Source organism: Mirounga angustirostris, unplaced genomic scaffold, assembly GCF_029215605.1.
Source record: "Mirounga angustirostris isolate CCGP_5_RB_7025 unplaced genomic scaffold, mMirAng1.0.hap1 SCAF_7, whole genome shotgun sequence".
In the NCBI taxonomy this organism is placed as follows: Eukaryota; Metazoa; Chordata; class Mammalia; order Carnivora; family Phocidae; genus Mirounga; species Mirounga angustirostris.
The window spans coordinates 138,664,295-138,679,385 of NW_026991715.1; the positions used below are offsets into that span (position 1 = coordinate 138,664,295).

The 15,091-nt window shown below is 34.4% G+C and overlaps 1 protein-coding gene and 1 non-coding gene across 5 annotated transcripts in view; one reads left to right on the top strand and one right to left on the bottom strand.

Moving 5' to 3' along the window:
* Window positions 1-15,091, top strand: part of CDH18 (cadherin 18) — a 315,869-nt gene that overhangs the window by 67,016 nt on the left and 233,762 nt on the right. For all 4 annotated transcript variants that reach the window (XM_045888209.1, XM_045888202.2, XM_064595613.1 and 1 more), the window contains exon 2: window positions 12,567-12,861. In XM_045888209.1, the coding sequence (XP_045744165.1) occupies window positions 12,567-12,861 (295 nt within the window). The remainder of the gene's footprint in view (window positions 1-12,566; window positions 12,862-15,091) is intronic.
* Window positions 10,062-10,168, bottom strand: LOC123836319 (U6 spliceosomal RNA). Its single transcript, XR_006788937.1, has one exon. It is a non-coding gene; the product is annotated as a U6 spliceosomal RNA (small nuclear RNA).

The window sequence follows — 15,091 nt, forward strand, 5'->3', positions numbered from 1 at the left end:
TGTGACTAATCACATAGCCCTCTACCTATCTGTCCCTATCTAGCCCTGCCTGTCCCTTACTCAGTGAGACCCTTTGGATGTACATCAGTGGGTCATATGCCTGGGGGATGATTGCCAACATGTATCTTGGGTGGTAGGGATAAAGGAAGCTTCCAAAGGAAGTTTTATATGTTAAAGTAGACTTACAGGATCCTGGGGGTCAGGCTAAGATTGCCTTTTGCCCTTAGCAAAATGTCCACATTCAGGCAACTGAGTCCCTAGGGGAATGTCACATGCCTGTTTCGAGGACTTGTCAATGGGCTGTGAGTAGTAAGGGAATTTGATAATTTTTCTTCTGCCTTTGTTTCCCACATCAATATGGTAATTATATGTGTGACATTTTGAAGAATTGCCAAATGCTTTTCAAAATGGCTACACTATTTTAAACTTCCATCAGCAGTGTGTGAAGGTTCTAACTTCTCTACATCCTTGCCTACACTTGTATTTTCTCTTTTTAGACTTTTAGTCATCCTAATGGGTCTGCAGTGGTAGCTCATTATGGTTTTAATTTGCATTTCCCTAATAGCTAGTGATATTGATCATCTTTTCATGTGCTTATTGGTTATTCATGTATCTTCTGAGAAATGTGTATTCATTTTTTTGTCCATTTTTTTTTTTCAGTTGGGCTACTGGTCTTTTTATTGTTGTGTTATTTATAAATTCTAGGTACTAGACCCGTATTAGATATATGATTTATAAATATTTTCTCCCACTCCGTGAATTGTCTTTTCACTTTTTTGATATCGTGCTTTGAAGTGTCATATTTTTTAATGTTGATAAAGTTCAATTGATCTTTTTTTTTAGTTGTATGTGCTTCAGGCATCATTGCTATAAAAACATTGCCTATTCCAATGTTACAAAGATCTACACCTGTGTTTTATTCTAAGAGTTTTACAGTTTTAGCTCTTAAATTTAGTTTTTTTTTAATCCACTTTATGTTAATTTTTGTATATGATCTGAGTTTGGGATGCAATTTCAGTTTTTGCATATGTATATCCAATTTGTCCTTTCAAGATTTGTTGTAAGAACTGGAGTTGAATTATCCTGACACCCATGATGAAAATCAATTGACCTTAAAAGTATGGGTTTATTGGAGCTCCTGGGTGACTCAGTCAGTTAAGCATCAGACTCTTGGTTTTGCTCAGGTCATGATCTCAGTATTGTGAGATCTAGACCTGTGTCAGGCTCCAAGCTCAGTGTCCCCACTGAGATAATCTGCTTGAGATTATCTTCCTCTCCTTTTGCTTCTCCCCTGCTTATACATGCATGCTCTCCCTCTCTAAAATAAATAAATAATCTTTAAAAAAGTATGGGTTTATTTTTGAACTTTCATTTCTATTCCACTGATTTATAGGTTTATTCTATCCCAGGACTGCATGGTCTTGATCACTGTAGCTTTGTAGTAAGTTTTTAAATCTAGACTATCCTGTCTTCCAACCTTGTTCTTTTTCGTACCTTTCTGGCTATTTAGATTGCCTTGCATTTCCATATTAATATATGAACAGCTTGTTAATTTATACAAAAAAGGTACTAAACCTGTATTAGATATATGATTTGTAAATATTTTCTCCCACTCCATGAATTGTCTTTTCACTTTTTTGATATCGTGCTTTGAAGTGTCAGTGGACAATGGGCACGTGAGGAGCCAGATTATCCAGTTTAGTGGGGCTAAATTTTTTTTTTTGTTTGTTTACTAATTTTTTTTTAAGATTTTATTTATTTATTTATTTGAGAGAGAGAGAATGAGAGACAGAGAGCACGAGAGGGAAGAGGGTCAGAGGGAGAAGCAGACTCCCTGCCGAGCAGGGAGCCCGATGCGGGACTCGATCCAGGGACTCCAGGATCATGACCTGAGCCGAAGGCAGTCGCCCAACCAACTGAGCCACCCAGGCGCCCCAAGTTGGGCTAAAAATTTCTTGTGAATGGTGACATGCCCAAAGATTAGGTTAGATGCATAGACAGGAAACAGTGAAAATATATTCCATCTGAAGGCTGTGCAAAGCTCTCAAGTATTTTATTTAGGAAAGGATTCAATTCACATTTTAGAAATAGCACACTAAACTATGGTGTAAATGGAATGTGCATGGAACAGAAACAGGAAGACAGGTAATGAGACCACTTATGGGAAACTGCAATAATCTCAGAAGTACAAGGGCATGAATTAACTCTGGTAACTGTGATGGAGAGAAGGGGTGGGGGTCGGCAGATATTTTAAAGAGATCGAATCACAAGAATTTAGAAAGTTTTTAGTAAGGGGAAATGGAAAAAGAAAAATCATCATTAGTGCATAGGATTTCATACTGAGTGACTGAGAAAGTGGTAGCTCTGGTTATTCAAGCTGCTAAAAAACACAAGGCAAAGTAAAGAATGAGTTCAGACTTACAGCTGAGTAAATTGGTCTTTATGATTCAAACATTTCAGAATACCATTTCATCCTGAAAAGCTTAACTGAGAGGAAAAATTGTGCACAATAGTAGACCACAGAATTTTTATTTCAACCTGCAGAGTTATGTGTGCTCAACTCTGGGTTGAGTAGCCCCATACATCACAGAAAAACTTAGCAAGAAAACTTATACTTTGCACTGTATCCTCCTTGAGTCTCAATCCACAGTTTCTCTCCATTGAAAAAGCTTCAGTATTTCCATGTCTTGCATTTCCAAAGTTAGGACCCAATATCTAAGAGTTTTGCATTCTGCTCCCTTGTGTTGTGGTAGCTTTAATCATGTTTTTAAAATGAGCTTTCTCCAAAAACACAAGTAAATAAATAAATTTAAAACTGGGTGGTGTTTGCTAATCTTAAAGCAATTTATATTGAGTGATAGGATTAAATCCAGAACACACATGAATAAAGAAAAAGTTTGATGAGTGTTAAATTTTAGAAAGTGTGTAGCTTTTATCCTTTTATAGAAATGGAGAAACAGGAATATAGATTGAGAGGTTGTGTCCTTTCCTCTGGGAAAAATTCCCAACAAGGGAAAATTGGTTTCACATTATGCTTCTGTCAGAACTACCCCTACTCAGTGGATCTGTTGCTCTTTCTGTCTCACTGCACTAAAAACTTCTTAAGGACAAGGGACCTGATTTATTTCAGCACATTGTTTGATACATAGTAGGGATGGATGCAATTTTTTTTTTTTTCCATTCCATCACATTGAATTGGTTTTAAACCTAGAGTAAACACAAGGATGGTATTGATACAGACCAAAAGAATAACTGAATAGAGATGTGGAAATTGCAGGTTTACGTGAGGGACATATGAAATAGGCAGGGATCCAAAAATGTCAGGACAGGCTTCAGCAAGACAAGACAGCCAATTAAGTAAGCATTACCTAGCAGTACCTGGGCAACTTAAAGCAAAAGCCCGGGAGATGTGGCTACATTCAGGACAGAATTTAGCAACCTGAGGCGTGGCCAAAACAAAAACAAAAAGAAAACAAATCAAAATTTTAAGCATCTCAGAATGAGAATCAAGCAAAGGTTAGAGGCTATGCATGGAAATGAGATGGTGCCTGAGATTGTCTAATGATTCCTACCACTTTGAGAGAGGGCTGCAAGATATTGTGACTTTTCCACATAACTGGCCCAAATAAAACCCAAAACTGTCGTTCAGTAACAACAAGAACATTTATATAAAAAAGTAATATATATTCAATCAATTAAAACTGAAAGATATATAAAAGGAAATTGACTAGCTCTCTGCAGTGTCGGCTTTTTTCTGCCCTCCCTCAAGCCTCACTGGCTTGGATTATATTCTTTCCTAACTGTACATATGTCGTGTTTATAAATATGAATATTCTACACATGTAGCTTTTGTTATTTATACTTTTATCTAAGTAAGATCTCAGCTTCTATATTATTGCATGGCATGGTTTTCTCAGTCTACAACAAATTATAGAGAATTCTTCAGAACTAACATATTCATATAATTATTGTAACGGTAATTCATAATTTATGAAACAATCCACCTCCAGTTGGACCTTTAGATTTTTTGCCTCTGAAATAATCAGTAAGTATTATTCATATATAGATATGCTTATACACAGATGTTTATTTTCTCTGGTTTTCCAGGACACTGTCATGTGTTTGGTTTGTTTCTTCTCTATCTTTCTGGTCCCTCTGACTTTTTAATTTTGAAACACTACAGGTTTTAGTCCTCAGTTCTTCCCTTTTCTTCTACATTTATTTCATAGATAACCTCATTCTGTTTCATTGCTCTAAATGCCACTTTTGTGCTGGATGTCTCCCAAATTTATAAAACCAACCATATTTGTCTTTTGAACTACAGACTGCGTATGAAAATGGCCTCTAGATCTCTACTGAGATCCCCAATAGAAATACCATGGTTAGCATGTCAAAATTCAATTCCTGATCTTCCCCATTCTAGTTCCTGTACCTGTATCCTTCCACATCTCATTTGATTACAATTCCAAATTCTTAGTAACTGTGAGAGAGGGAAAGAATCTCAAGCAGACTCTGCAATGATCGCAGAGCCCAATGTGGGGCTCCATCTCACAACCCCAGAAATCATGACCTGAGCCAAAATCAAAGGTCAGATGCGTACTGACTGAGCCACCCATGTGCCCCCATGGTTGTACCATTTCTTATCACTTTCACCACCACCCCGGTCCATGCTGTCATCATCAATCATTGTATTACCATTGTGGCAGTCTATCAGTTCTCCCTGCTTTCATTTTTGCTCCTCTATTTTCTGTTCACAGTAATGAAGTAGACACAATCCTTTTGAGACATAAATCAATTATGATAAACCATGGCTCAAAACTTTCCAGTTTCCCTTTATCTCATCCAGGGGTCCTCCATGATCTTGCTTCCAGTTACAGTGCCCTTCCATCCATAGAGGATATGCTCCAAGACCCCCAGTGGATGCCTAAATTCTCGGATAGTACCGAACCCTGTATATATGGTGTTATTTTTTATACATGCATGCCTATAATAAAGTTTAATTTATAAATTAGACACACGAGATTAACAGCAATGATAAAACAATTATAACAAATATGCTGTAAAAAAGTTATGTAAATTGTGTATATGGTCCCTCTTTCTTAATATATCTTATTGTACTGTACTCATCCTTCTTATTATGATGATGTGGGACAATAAAATGACTGCATGATAAGATGAAGTGAGGGGAATTATGTGGGCGTTGTGACACATCATTAAGCTACTACTGACCTGCTGATGATACATCAGAAGGAGGATCATCTGCTTCTGGACCACAGCTGACAGTGGGTAACTGAAACCAGGAAAAGCGAAACCAAAGACAAGGGGGGGGACTGCTGAATTTCTCTGATACCTTCTCCTACTGCCCTTCTCTGTCCATGCAATTCTGGTCACACTTGCTTCCTCACTGTTTCTGGAATCTGCTTGTCATGTCCCTAACTTGACCCTTTTGCTCTTTCTGTTCTCCCTGTCTGAGATGCTCTTCCCTATAATATGCACTTGGCTAACTCCTTCACCTCCTTCAAGAATTTACTAAAATGTCATCTTTTGAATATGCCCTATCTGACTCCTTTATTAGATCTTATTGTTGCTTTAACAAATCACTGCAGAATTAGTGCCTTAAAACAACACAAAATTACTTACCAACACTTTTATAGGTCAGAAGTTTAAGATACTTCTCACTGGGCTAAAATCAAGTTGTGGGCAGGGCTTCATTCCTCTAGGGAAGAATCCATTCCCTTGCTTTTTCTCAGCTTCTAGAGGCCTTTCTTAGGTCTTGCATGAAGATTTTTACATTTTAGAACCAGCAATGAGGTGCTGAATCCTTCTCACACTTCCGTTTTTCTCTCTCTCACCCAGCTGGGATCAGTTCTTCCCTTGTAAGGACCCATGTGATCAGAATTGTCCCATCTAGAGACACCAAGGTAATTTCCTTTTCTTAAGGACCTTAACCTCAATCATGTGTATGAAGCCCTTTTGCCATATAAAGTAACATATTCACAGGCTTCCAGAGTAAAGATAGAGACATCTTTGAGGGGCCAGTGTTCTGCCTACCATATTTCCATATTTAATATTGCCATCTCTCTACACATTCCCAATCACCTTTGATAGTTCTTCACCTTTACTTTCTTTCTCTCTTTGTAAAAAGGAGTGTAGGTCTTGCCACCTTCTAACATATTATATATCAGTCATGTTTTCTGCTTACTGTATATTTCTTCCCACTGGGATTAATGTAAGCTCTCCCAGGGTAGGAATCTCTGCATTACTGATGTGTTTAAGTACTGAGTACTGGGACTGGAACATAGTGAGAGCTCCAAAAATATTTGTTGGCTATATACTTCTGAAAGTGATTACTAGATCAAATGATAATCTTACATTTTATTGTCAGATGAATTTTCTAAATGATTGAAGCCATTCACATTTCTTCATCTTCTTTCCATCTCCCTTCAATGTGTAATTACTGCTTTTTTATTTGAACAAAGAGCTACAATGAACAGTAATGATAGAGTTTTAATGGAGATGAAATCACAACACATGCGAATGTGTGGACAGTGGTTTGGGCCAGTATTTTTCCAAAATTGTACTAATGTTAGTACACTCTGAGATTTTTTTTTTTTTTTCTTTAAAACCAGCTGCCAGGGATGTCTCTTTCTCAGCTGGACCCTAATTGGCAGATAAAAGAACACAGATTAACTCTGATAGAGAAGAGGTTCTCCTATGCCCCATATATCTCCAACTTTAATCAATTGATTGGGTTTTGAGGCTTTCTAACAATTAATAGTGAAATTCTCAACCACTGACTTGCCTCCTGCAGTGCATAAATATTTGGTACACCCCAATGTGGCTCTCTAAAGTATAGCTGATGGATATGGAATTATGACAACTTCAGACTTCAAAGATATTTTATAGTTTTTTTTTTTTTTTTAATCTTGTACATTAATACCCCTAATCTGGGATTCAGGGGATATAATAAACACATACTGTCTCCTGTTCCTTTTCCCTCCTCCTCCTCCCTCATTAGTTTCCTTCTCTAAGAATACACATTAATAATTTAAATGTTAAAAACTGAAATTCAACAGACTTCTGCATGTTTGCAAAGACCTCTGATGTTTCTAATTAAACAAACACATCCCTCATTTCCTTACTCTCATCTAATTTCTTAACATTTTAATCAATTAATGTTAGATTTGTGGTTGAACAAAGTGCTTTATCATTACTATTTTAATATAACTTTTTAGATATTAGTTGATACCTAATTAAAACCGATGGTTATGTGTTTTTTTTTTCTTGCACAAGACTGATATGTTCATTACCAAGAGACTATTATGATTTGATATGTTTTTTCTTCTTTACATCAATTAGTTATTAATAGCTCAATTGAATTTTGTTTCATCTGCTTATAGTTCAAAATATAATACATTCTGGAAAAATATAACACATTCTGGAATGAAGGATGTATAATAAATTTTAATAATGTATTTTCTATGATCTTCACATTGCATCAGTTGTATTTTATGTGTTGGGAAAAAAAAGTAGTGGAATTACTATATAATATTTATGACTTTATTCCTGGATTCCACTGGAATACTGTAAATATAAGTTTCTTACTCATAAAAAAAATACATAAAACATATAGTTTAAAATATTACAATTTCAAGTCAGTGACCTATCTTTTTAACATAGCTCAAAGTCCTGACTAAAAGCAACTTTTGAAATTAATTGCTCTGCCACAATCTTCTTAACCTTTTAAAGTTATTCTTCCCCAAGGGATAGAATATTATCTTAGTGAGGAACTCTGCATTGGAGTGAAAGCTATAAATTTTTAGGTCTTGATCCTAATGTGGTCTGGGGTGAATAAATAGTTTTCTAGGGGGAACTCATGTGAGCCGCATGAGCTTCCTAAGTGCCATAGGTTACTACTTAACACTTAGAAAGAGACAATTTATTAAAGTAATGCCAGAGAAGTGCTCATTTTGCTTTCCTTGGGTGGTTATATTTTCTTTCTTCATTCTCTTCCCCTTTTCTGTTCTCTAAAGAACAGTTAATTAACCCTACATTATTATGTGATAACATACACAGACATTCTCTCTTCTTGCTTTAGGACAATATAACATCTGTCCTTTGGCACAAAATACAACTTACTTTGCAAAATCTCATGACTCTAAAAGTATATATCCACCACTGTGTGTTGTGATAAGACCCTGAAACTGTTCTTTCAGTGGTATTTCATATTTCTAAACTTTCTGCTGCAAAGTGTTCAGTATATATGACTAAAATCAACTTTGTCTCCCAAATATTTTTACGTCTGTCAATGTAAGACACAACGAAATTCTCTCTTAAATAACATAATAGCTAGCTCAACTTACAACATCATATTTTGCTGTTGCTAAATCAGCATTACGTCTATATCCAGAGTATTTCTACTGTATGTACTCTACTCCCAGTTCTTTTGTTTGATGTCTTCTTGCTGCCCACACTCAGAGATAACACATTTCTATCCTGGTTATCTGTTTTACATGATTATCTGTATCAAAGAGCTTTCTCTCTGTATCTTAAGATTTTTACCTCTTCTAGTATGATTACTGCTCACCCATTTCATTTATTCATTCATTCACTCATTCATCCATTCATTCACTCATTCACTGTTTCTTGCCTTAAAAAAACCTAAAATACAACATGTGCTCTTTCAGGATCTTAAAACTCACTGATTAAGCAAAAGAAAAAAAATATAGCTGGTGGTTCTCTCAAGAGCCACTTCTGTTGCAGATATGTATTCCAAACTGAACTGAACATTTGGAAATGGGTATATGGTAGACAAGAGGTAATCCTGAGAGTGGATCACTTTATTCTTTCACAAATGGTTATCATCATAATCATATAAGCTAAATGCCATTGTAATAGTTTCCCATCTGCTTAACATAAAAGCTAATCATTCCAAGATTCAACTAGGCCTGCTGAGAGATTTACAAAATCCATTAATGTAATGATTATCTACATTATTTAAACACTCACGCTAAGCATTATTAACACCTTATATAACTCAAATACATATTTATAAGATTTTAATATAACTTTTACTATGTTATACAATAATATAAATAGTGCTAAATTATAATTCACTGATTTTATTGCACATCTATTTTAAAATTAGACAAAACTTTGGGAATATTTAGGCTTAGTTGTTTACTAATTATAAACACTCTATGAATGTGGAATGAGATTCAAGTCTTAAAATCTAAAGCCATAAAATTACTCACATTTTTGTCTTTTATCTGAAATGCTTAACAATCTACATAAAGCATAGAGTGTGTTATGTTTTTTTAAGATTTTTTATTTATTTATTTGAGACAGAGAGAATGAGAGACAGAGAGCATGAGAGGGAGGAGGGTCAGAGGGAGAAGCAGACTCCCTGCTGAGCAGGGAGCCCAATGCGGGACTCGATTCCGGGACTCCAGGATCATGACCTGAGCCGAAGGCAGTCACTTAACCAACTGAGCCACCCAGGCGCCCGTGTTATGTTTTTAATACATGCTTTGGATTGACAACTTTACTATTTCTCTTACATACTTCCATTGCTGGTCTATATATATAAGCCCATTCTTTAAATATGATTAACTTTTTGTAATACAAACTTTTAATCCAAAATAAAGGAACATCAAAATAACCTCACTGAGAACATAGAAGAATATGAAAATATATCCTGAAAATAAAAGTCACTTGTCACCATTGCTATGTCTTTCTGAAAGCAGTAGTTAGACGCGTAACATATTTCCCCTGAAAGGGTTTTAAATTAGTTATATAGATTTATAATTCATATATAGTATAACAATGGCTAATAAAACTGTCTCAAAATTTTTTTTTTACCTATTATATTTCAAATTTGGGTATTTTTTTAAAAAATTTATTATGTTAGTCACCATACAATATATCATTAGTTTTTGATGTGATCCACGATACATTGTTTTCGTATAACACCCAGTGCTCCATGCAGTACGTGCCCTCCTTAATACCCATCACAGGGCTAACCCATCCCCCCTCCCCCCTCCCCTCTAAAACCTTGTTTGAAAAATATGGAATGCTTCACGAATTTGTGTGCCATCCTTGCCCAGGGGCCATGCTAATCTTCCCTGTATCGTTCCAATTTTAGTATATGTGCTGCCGAAGCGAGCACCTGTCTCACATTTTATTTAATAACAAGAGTGTTTGAGAAAGTGTTTTTAAAAACATTTGTTTAATGAATTTGTTATTTTACTTTGCTATGATTTGGTTAGGGATTAAACCAAAGTTGCAGATTGTGAAACAGGCTGCTCTTTTGATATTTTGCAGGTGTCTGCTTCATAAATGATAAATCTTTTTCTAGGTGCTAAAAAGATATGTTGAGAAACCTAAAGAAATGACTAAATGCATTTCCATCCATGCATACAACTATCTCCACACAACTCATCTGCATTCTTCATTCAGTGGTTAATTTACTAATGAAGTGTGAAATCTTTGAAAGCTATGTTTTTCATATTTTGCTAATGGATTTCTTACGCCTCTTTATAAAAGCCCCCCACAAAAGTAATTTATGAAAGATATAATTTGTTGAATCTTGCTAAGTGATTCCCATCAGAATTTGTCCCTGTTTATGTCTTATGCATTTTCAAGAAAGAGGATTATTTTTGAGATACTATAATTTATATTTCAGTTGCCTCCATTTTACCATGGTATAGTCCTTTTGTCACAGTTTATTATACTTTTCTATATTTTATCTTTTTAAAAAATATCTTCTAAGAGTTCAAAGACTTTAATATAATCCCTGAAAAATTTCTCTTTATTATGGCAAGAAACCCAAAAGCTGTATGAACAAGGTTATATTTTTCAATGTTTCAAGTGTCAGAAATGAACAAAAGGTGAGTAGTTAAGGTTAGGTAACCAAAAAGGTTTCATATGAAGGATGACTGTTCAAATCTCTTGGGAGAAATAATTCTTCAAATATATGTTTAAGATTTAAGAAAATATTGTGTGGGGGCGCCTGGGTGGCTCAGTTGGTTAAGCGACTGCCTTCAGCTCAGGTCATGATCCCAGAGTCCTGGGATTGAGTCCCACATCGGGCTCCAGTCCCGCATCGGGCTCCCTGCTCTGCGGGGAGCCTGCTTCTCCCTCTCCCACTCCCCCTGCTTGTGTTCCCTCTCTCGCTGTGTCTCTCTCTGTCAAATAAATAAATAAAAATCTTTAAAAAAAAAAAAAAGAAAATATTGTGTGGTTGTTTCTAGTTAGAAATATAACAGTGGCTCTTATGGAAATATTTAATTAAGATGGTATAAGTTATAATAGATTATGAAATATGAATTATATGCAGTTTAAAAGCATTTCTTGGGGTACCTGGATGACTCAGTCAGTTAAGCATTCAACTCTTAATTTCAGCTCAGGTCATGATCTCAGGGTTATGAGATTGAGCTCCCTGTTGGGCTCCACACTCAGTGCAGAGTCTGCTTGAGATTCTCTCTTTCCCTCTCCCTCTGCCCCTCCCCTCATGCTCTCTCTCTCTAAGATAAATAAATAAAATCTAAATAAATAAATAAATAAAAATTTAAAAATAAAAGCATTTTCTGATGTTTAAATGATGAAAAAGTGGTTTATAATTACCTTAATATGTATTTATCTTTCTTACTAAATACTTCTTCTCTACTGAAATATTACTTCTATAATATTTTTAAAATGGTATTCCATTATTTTTGTTTTAATGAATGAGAATTTGCTAGTGTATTTCAATTAATTAAAAAATAGGCCCATGTATTGATTAAATCAATCAATTTTGATTTACTACTATTTAAATTTTGAGTTAAAGTTTCATAATTTAAAAAAAGGGGGATGCCTTGCTGGCTCAGTCAGTAGAACGTGTGACTCTTGATCTCGGGGTCATGAGTTCAAGCCCCACGTTGGGCAGAGAGATTACTAAAAATAAACAAACAAATAAACTTAAAAAAAGAAAATATTCTATTTTAATCTATTTTAATGTTCTTAATGTTCTAAATCTGAACAGTTAATCTGGAAAATTCTTTTTTAAAATTTTCAAATTACAAAATTAATACCTTTGTAACAAATAAGTGCCTCTTTTGTGGAGATTTTTAATAATTTGAGTTTTCTCCTACCATATATATTTTTCTTTTTTAAATTTTAAGTTTGAAATAAAATGCCAAGCAATTAATTTTAAAAAACCATTATTCCTGAAAGTATTGAAGGCAATAGTGATTAATTTCTTTTTCCAATTCTATTTTCTGTAGTTAGTGAAGTGGTGAATTAGTAGAATAACATCAAGTGTTAATTGTTTTTCTTTTAATTAGTATTATTTATTTCTCTTAAGTCAATAACTGGATTTTTTAGATCATGATAAAATTATCCATATCAATACCAAGTAGAGAAAAACTGCAGAAAAATAAATGATTTTAGTAACTGACAGGACACTGTGGAGATAAGAAAAGTTATAATCAAAGTAAGTTAAAAATTATAGATAGACAATTTTAAGGTAACATGATGTTAAGTTGGAATATAATTGGAAGCTACATTATTTAATTTTTATTTTCCAGCTGCACTCCAATTCTGACAAAGGCGATGGGTCTGTCAAGTACATCCTTACTGGAGAAGGTGCTGGGACTATATTTATCATTGATGATACCACTGGTGATATCCACTCAACGAAAAGCCTGGACAGAGAGCAGAAGACCCACTATGTGCTTCATGCCCAGGCTATTGACAGACGAACAAACAAGCCTCTTGAACCTGAATCCGAGTTCATAATCAAAGTACAAGACATCAATGATAATGCTCCAAAGTTCACAGATGGACCATACATCGTTACTGTGCCTGAAATGTCAGATATGGGTAAGAAAAAGCATTCTTTACTTTGGCAGCTAATATATATTTGAGAATCCAAAAAATCATCATTTGAAGACAAGTTTTTCGTGTGTGTGTGTGTGTGTGTGTGTAGAAATCTGAAGAAATTTTAAAATATTTTGATATTTACATGTGGCTTAAAATGTTAAAGAATATTGGGTCTAGATATTATAATATTAAAATTCATTTATGAACTTATAATATAGGTAATGGTTTGGTTATTAAGAAAAAACAAACAAACAAACTTTCATTAATGGGAAAACGCCAGCAATGCTTATTTGACACAGGTTTTGACCATATAATTTCTTCATGTATCTTGCTAGGAAGATACCAACACATTCAAGGTGAAAATTTACATAAATAAAAATAGACAATATAATATCTGAAGTCTTTTGCTACATGTCTTTTAAGCTTGCAGTTTATGAGCAAATGACATTAAAAATGTAAGTAATAGCTACAGTATTCAATAAAACCTTTTAGATACTCATAAGCATTTACATACCTTATTTGTTTAAATATAAATAATCCTTAAAGTATTTTGGATGCCATTTTAAAGATGTATAAACCGGCATACTGTAATTAGGTGGATTTCCCAAATTCATATATCTAGAAAATGGCCAAGAAGAAATTGACACCAGGTTCTCTTGAATATAGAGCTTACACTGCAGTTGATGGGTTATGACCTAGGTCTCTAGTCACTTGGATGATCTGGGGATTTCTCATTACTTACAGATCTCTGTCATATAACTATTTTATTTTGTTTTTATCTCCTATGATAAACTTTCTAAATCGTTAAAATGAAGTTCAACTATGATAATTTTTGACTATCTCTGTAAGACTCTAAGCTGGGATGTAGAACACAATTTTTAAGTAAAGATTTTATATATTTGAGCTTATATGTATTACTAGATATGAGTATTATGTATGTAAGTCTATATGGCTCAACACCATTAAGCTGGCAGGTGAGAGTTTATGTAGAAACTCTACAACAGACTTCCTTCTCTCACCTTGTCAAGGAACTGACACCCCATTTGCTAGCCCCTTTTTGTCTCACAGAAGTGAAGATCTCTGTGACTCCATCATTTATGAGAACGACATTGGTAAGGCTACATAAGAGCCCCAAGGAGCACAAGCGAAACCACCATAACCAAGGGGCAACGCACCAAACAGAAACACAGGCAGAGTAGTCATTACCAAGCAAGTTACTGAGCAGAAGAAAACAAGAGCCCTAGTGTTGTCGGGATACTACAAAGAGATTTCTGTAACTCAGAGTCATGTTTTCTGCAACTAGTAAACAACAAAATATCAGAATATGATTAAGGCATGCACCATCATTGATATGATCCAAATTATTGTCCTGGAGCTTGAGAATGCATCAGACTGGAAGAAGTAACTAAAAATCAGAGCAAAAAATCCCCCAAATGTGGGAATCGTGGTACAAAATGAGATTTAAAAGATATGCTCATTAGACCTCTCATGTGAATGACGTATGTTCCCAGACAGCAAAAAAGAGTAGTTGAAGGAATGAACAATATTATTTTCCTCGAGGTGAAGAATATATTGAATTTATGAGTTTAATAGTTTTTTTTAAGGAAGGGTTAGAATAAGAATTAAACCTAGGTAAATCCTGGCATAATACCTAAAACCCAAATAAAAGATAAATTTTTATAAAATTTCAGATATTTTTAAATTGCCTACTAATTTATATACCTATATATATATATATATATATATATATATATATATATATATATATATACACATCTTATTTATCACTTGAAATACTAGAATCTGATTGACAGTTGAATGTATAACATACAAAGAAAAAAAAAAAAAACTCAAGCTCCAAATCCTCTGTTCATCAAAATATGATTCATTTGTCAAGGTAAAATAACTGTTTGGGGAAGGATCCAGAAAGTAGATCATCACCATATCTTATCTAAAAATATATTTGAGAAAATGTTGAAACTGAAAATTGTTGAAATGTATCCAAACAGCGATCTTTGAAATCAAGGAAAATGACAAGGAAATGAAAAAAAATACATTAGAAATGTACCCTGAAGTATGTGTTTGTGTGTGTACACAGTTAAGTGTAAATGGGTACATTTGAGGATGCTAAAGGACACTGTACAATCTAAGAATCATGAACCTTCAAGGAATTATTGAAGCATAAGCTCTAGTTTGAGCACTTAGGAACAAGTCACATTTCAAAGTCTTC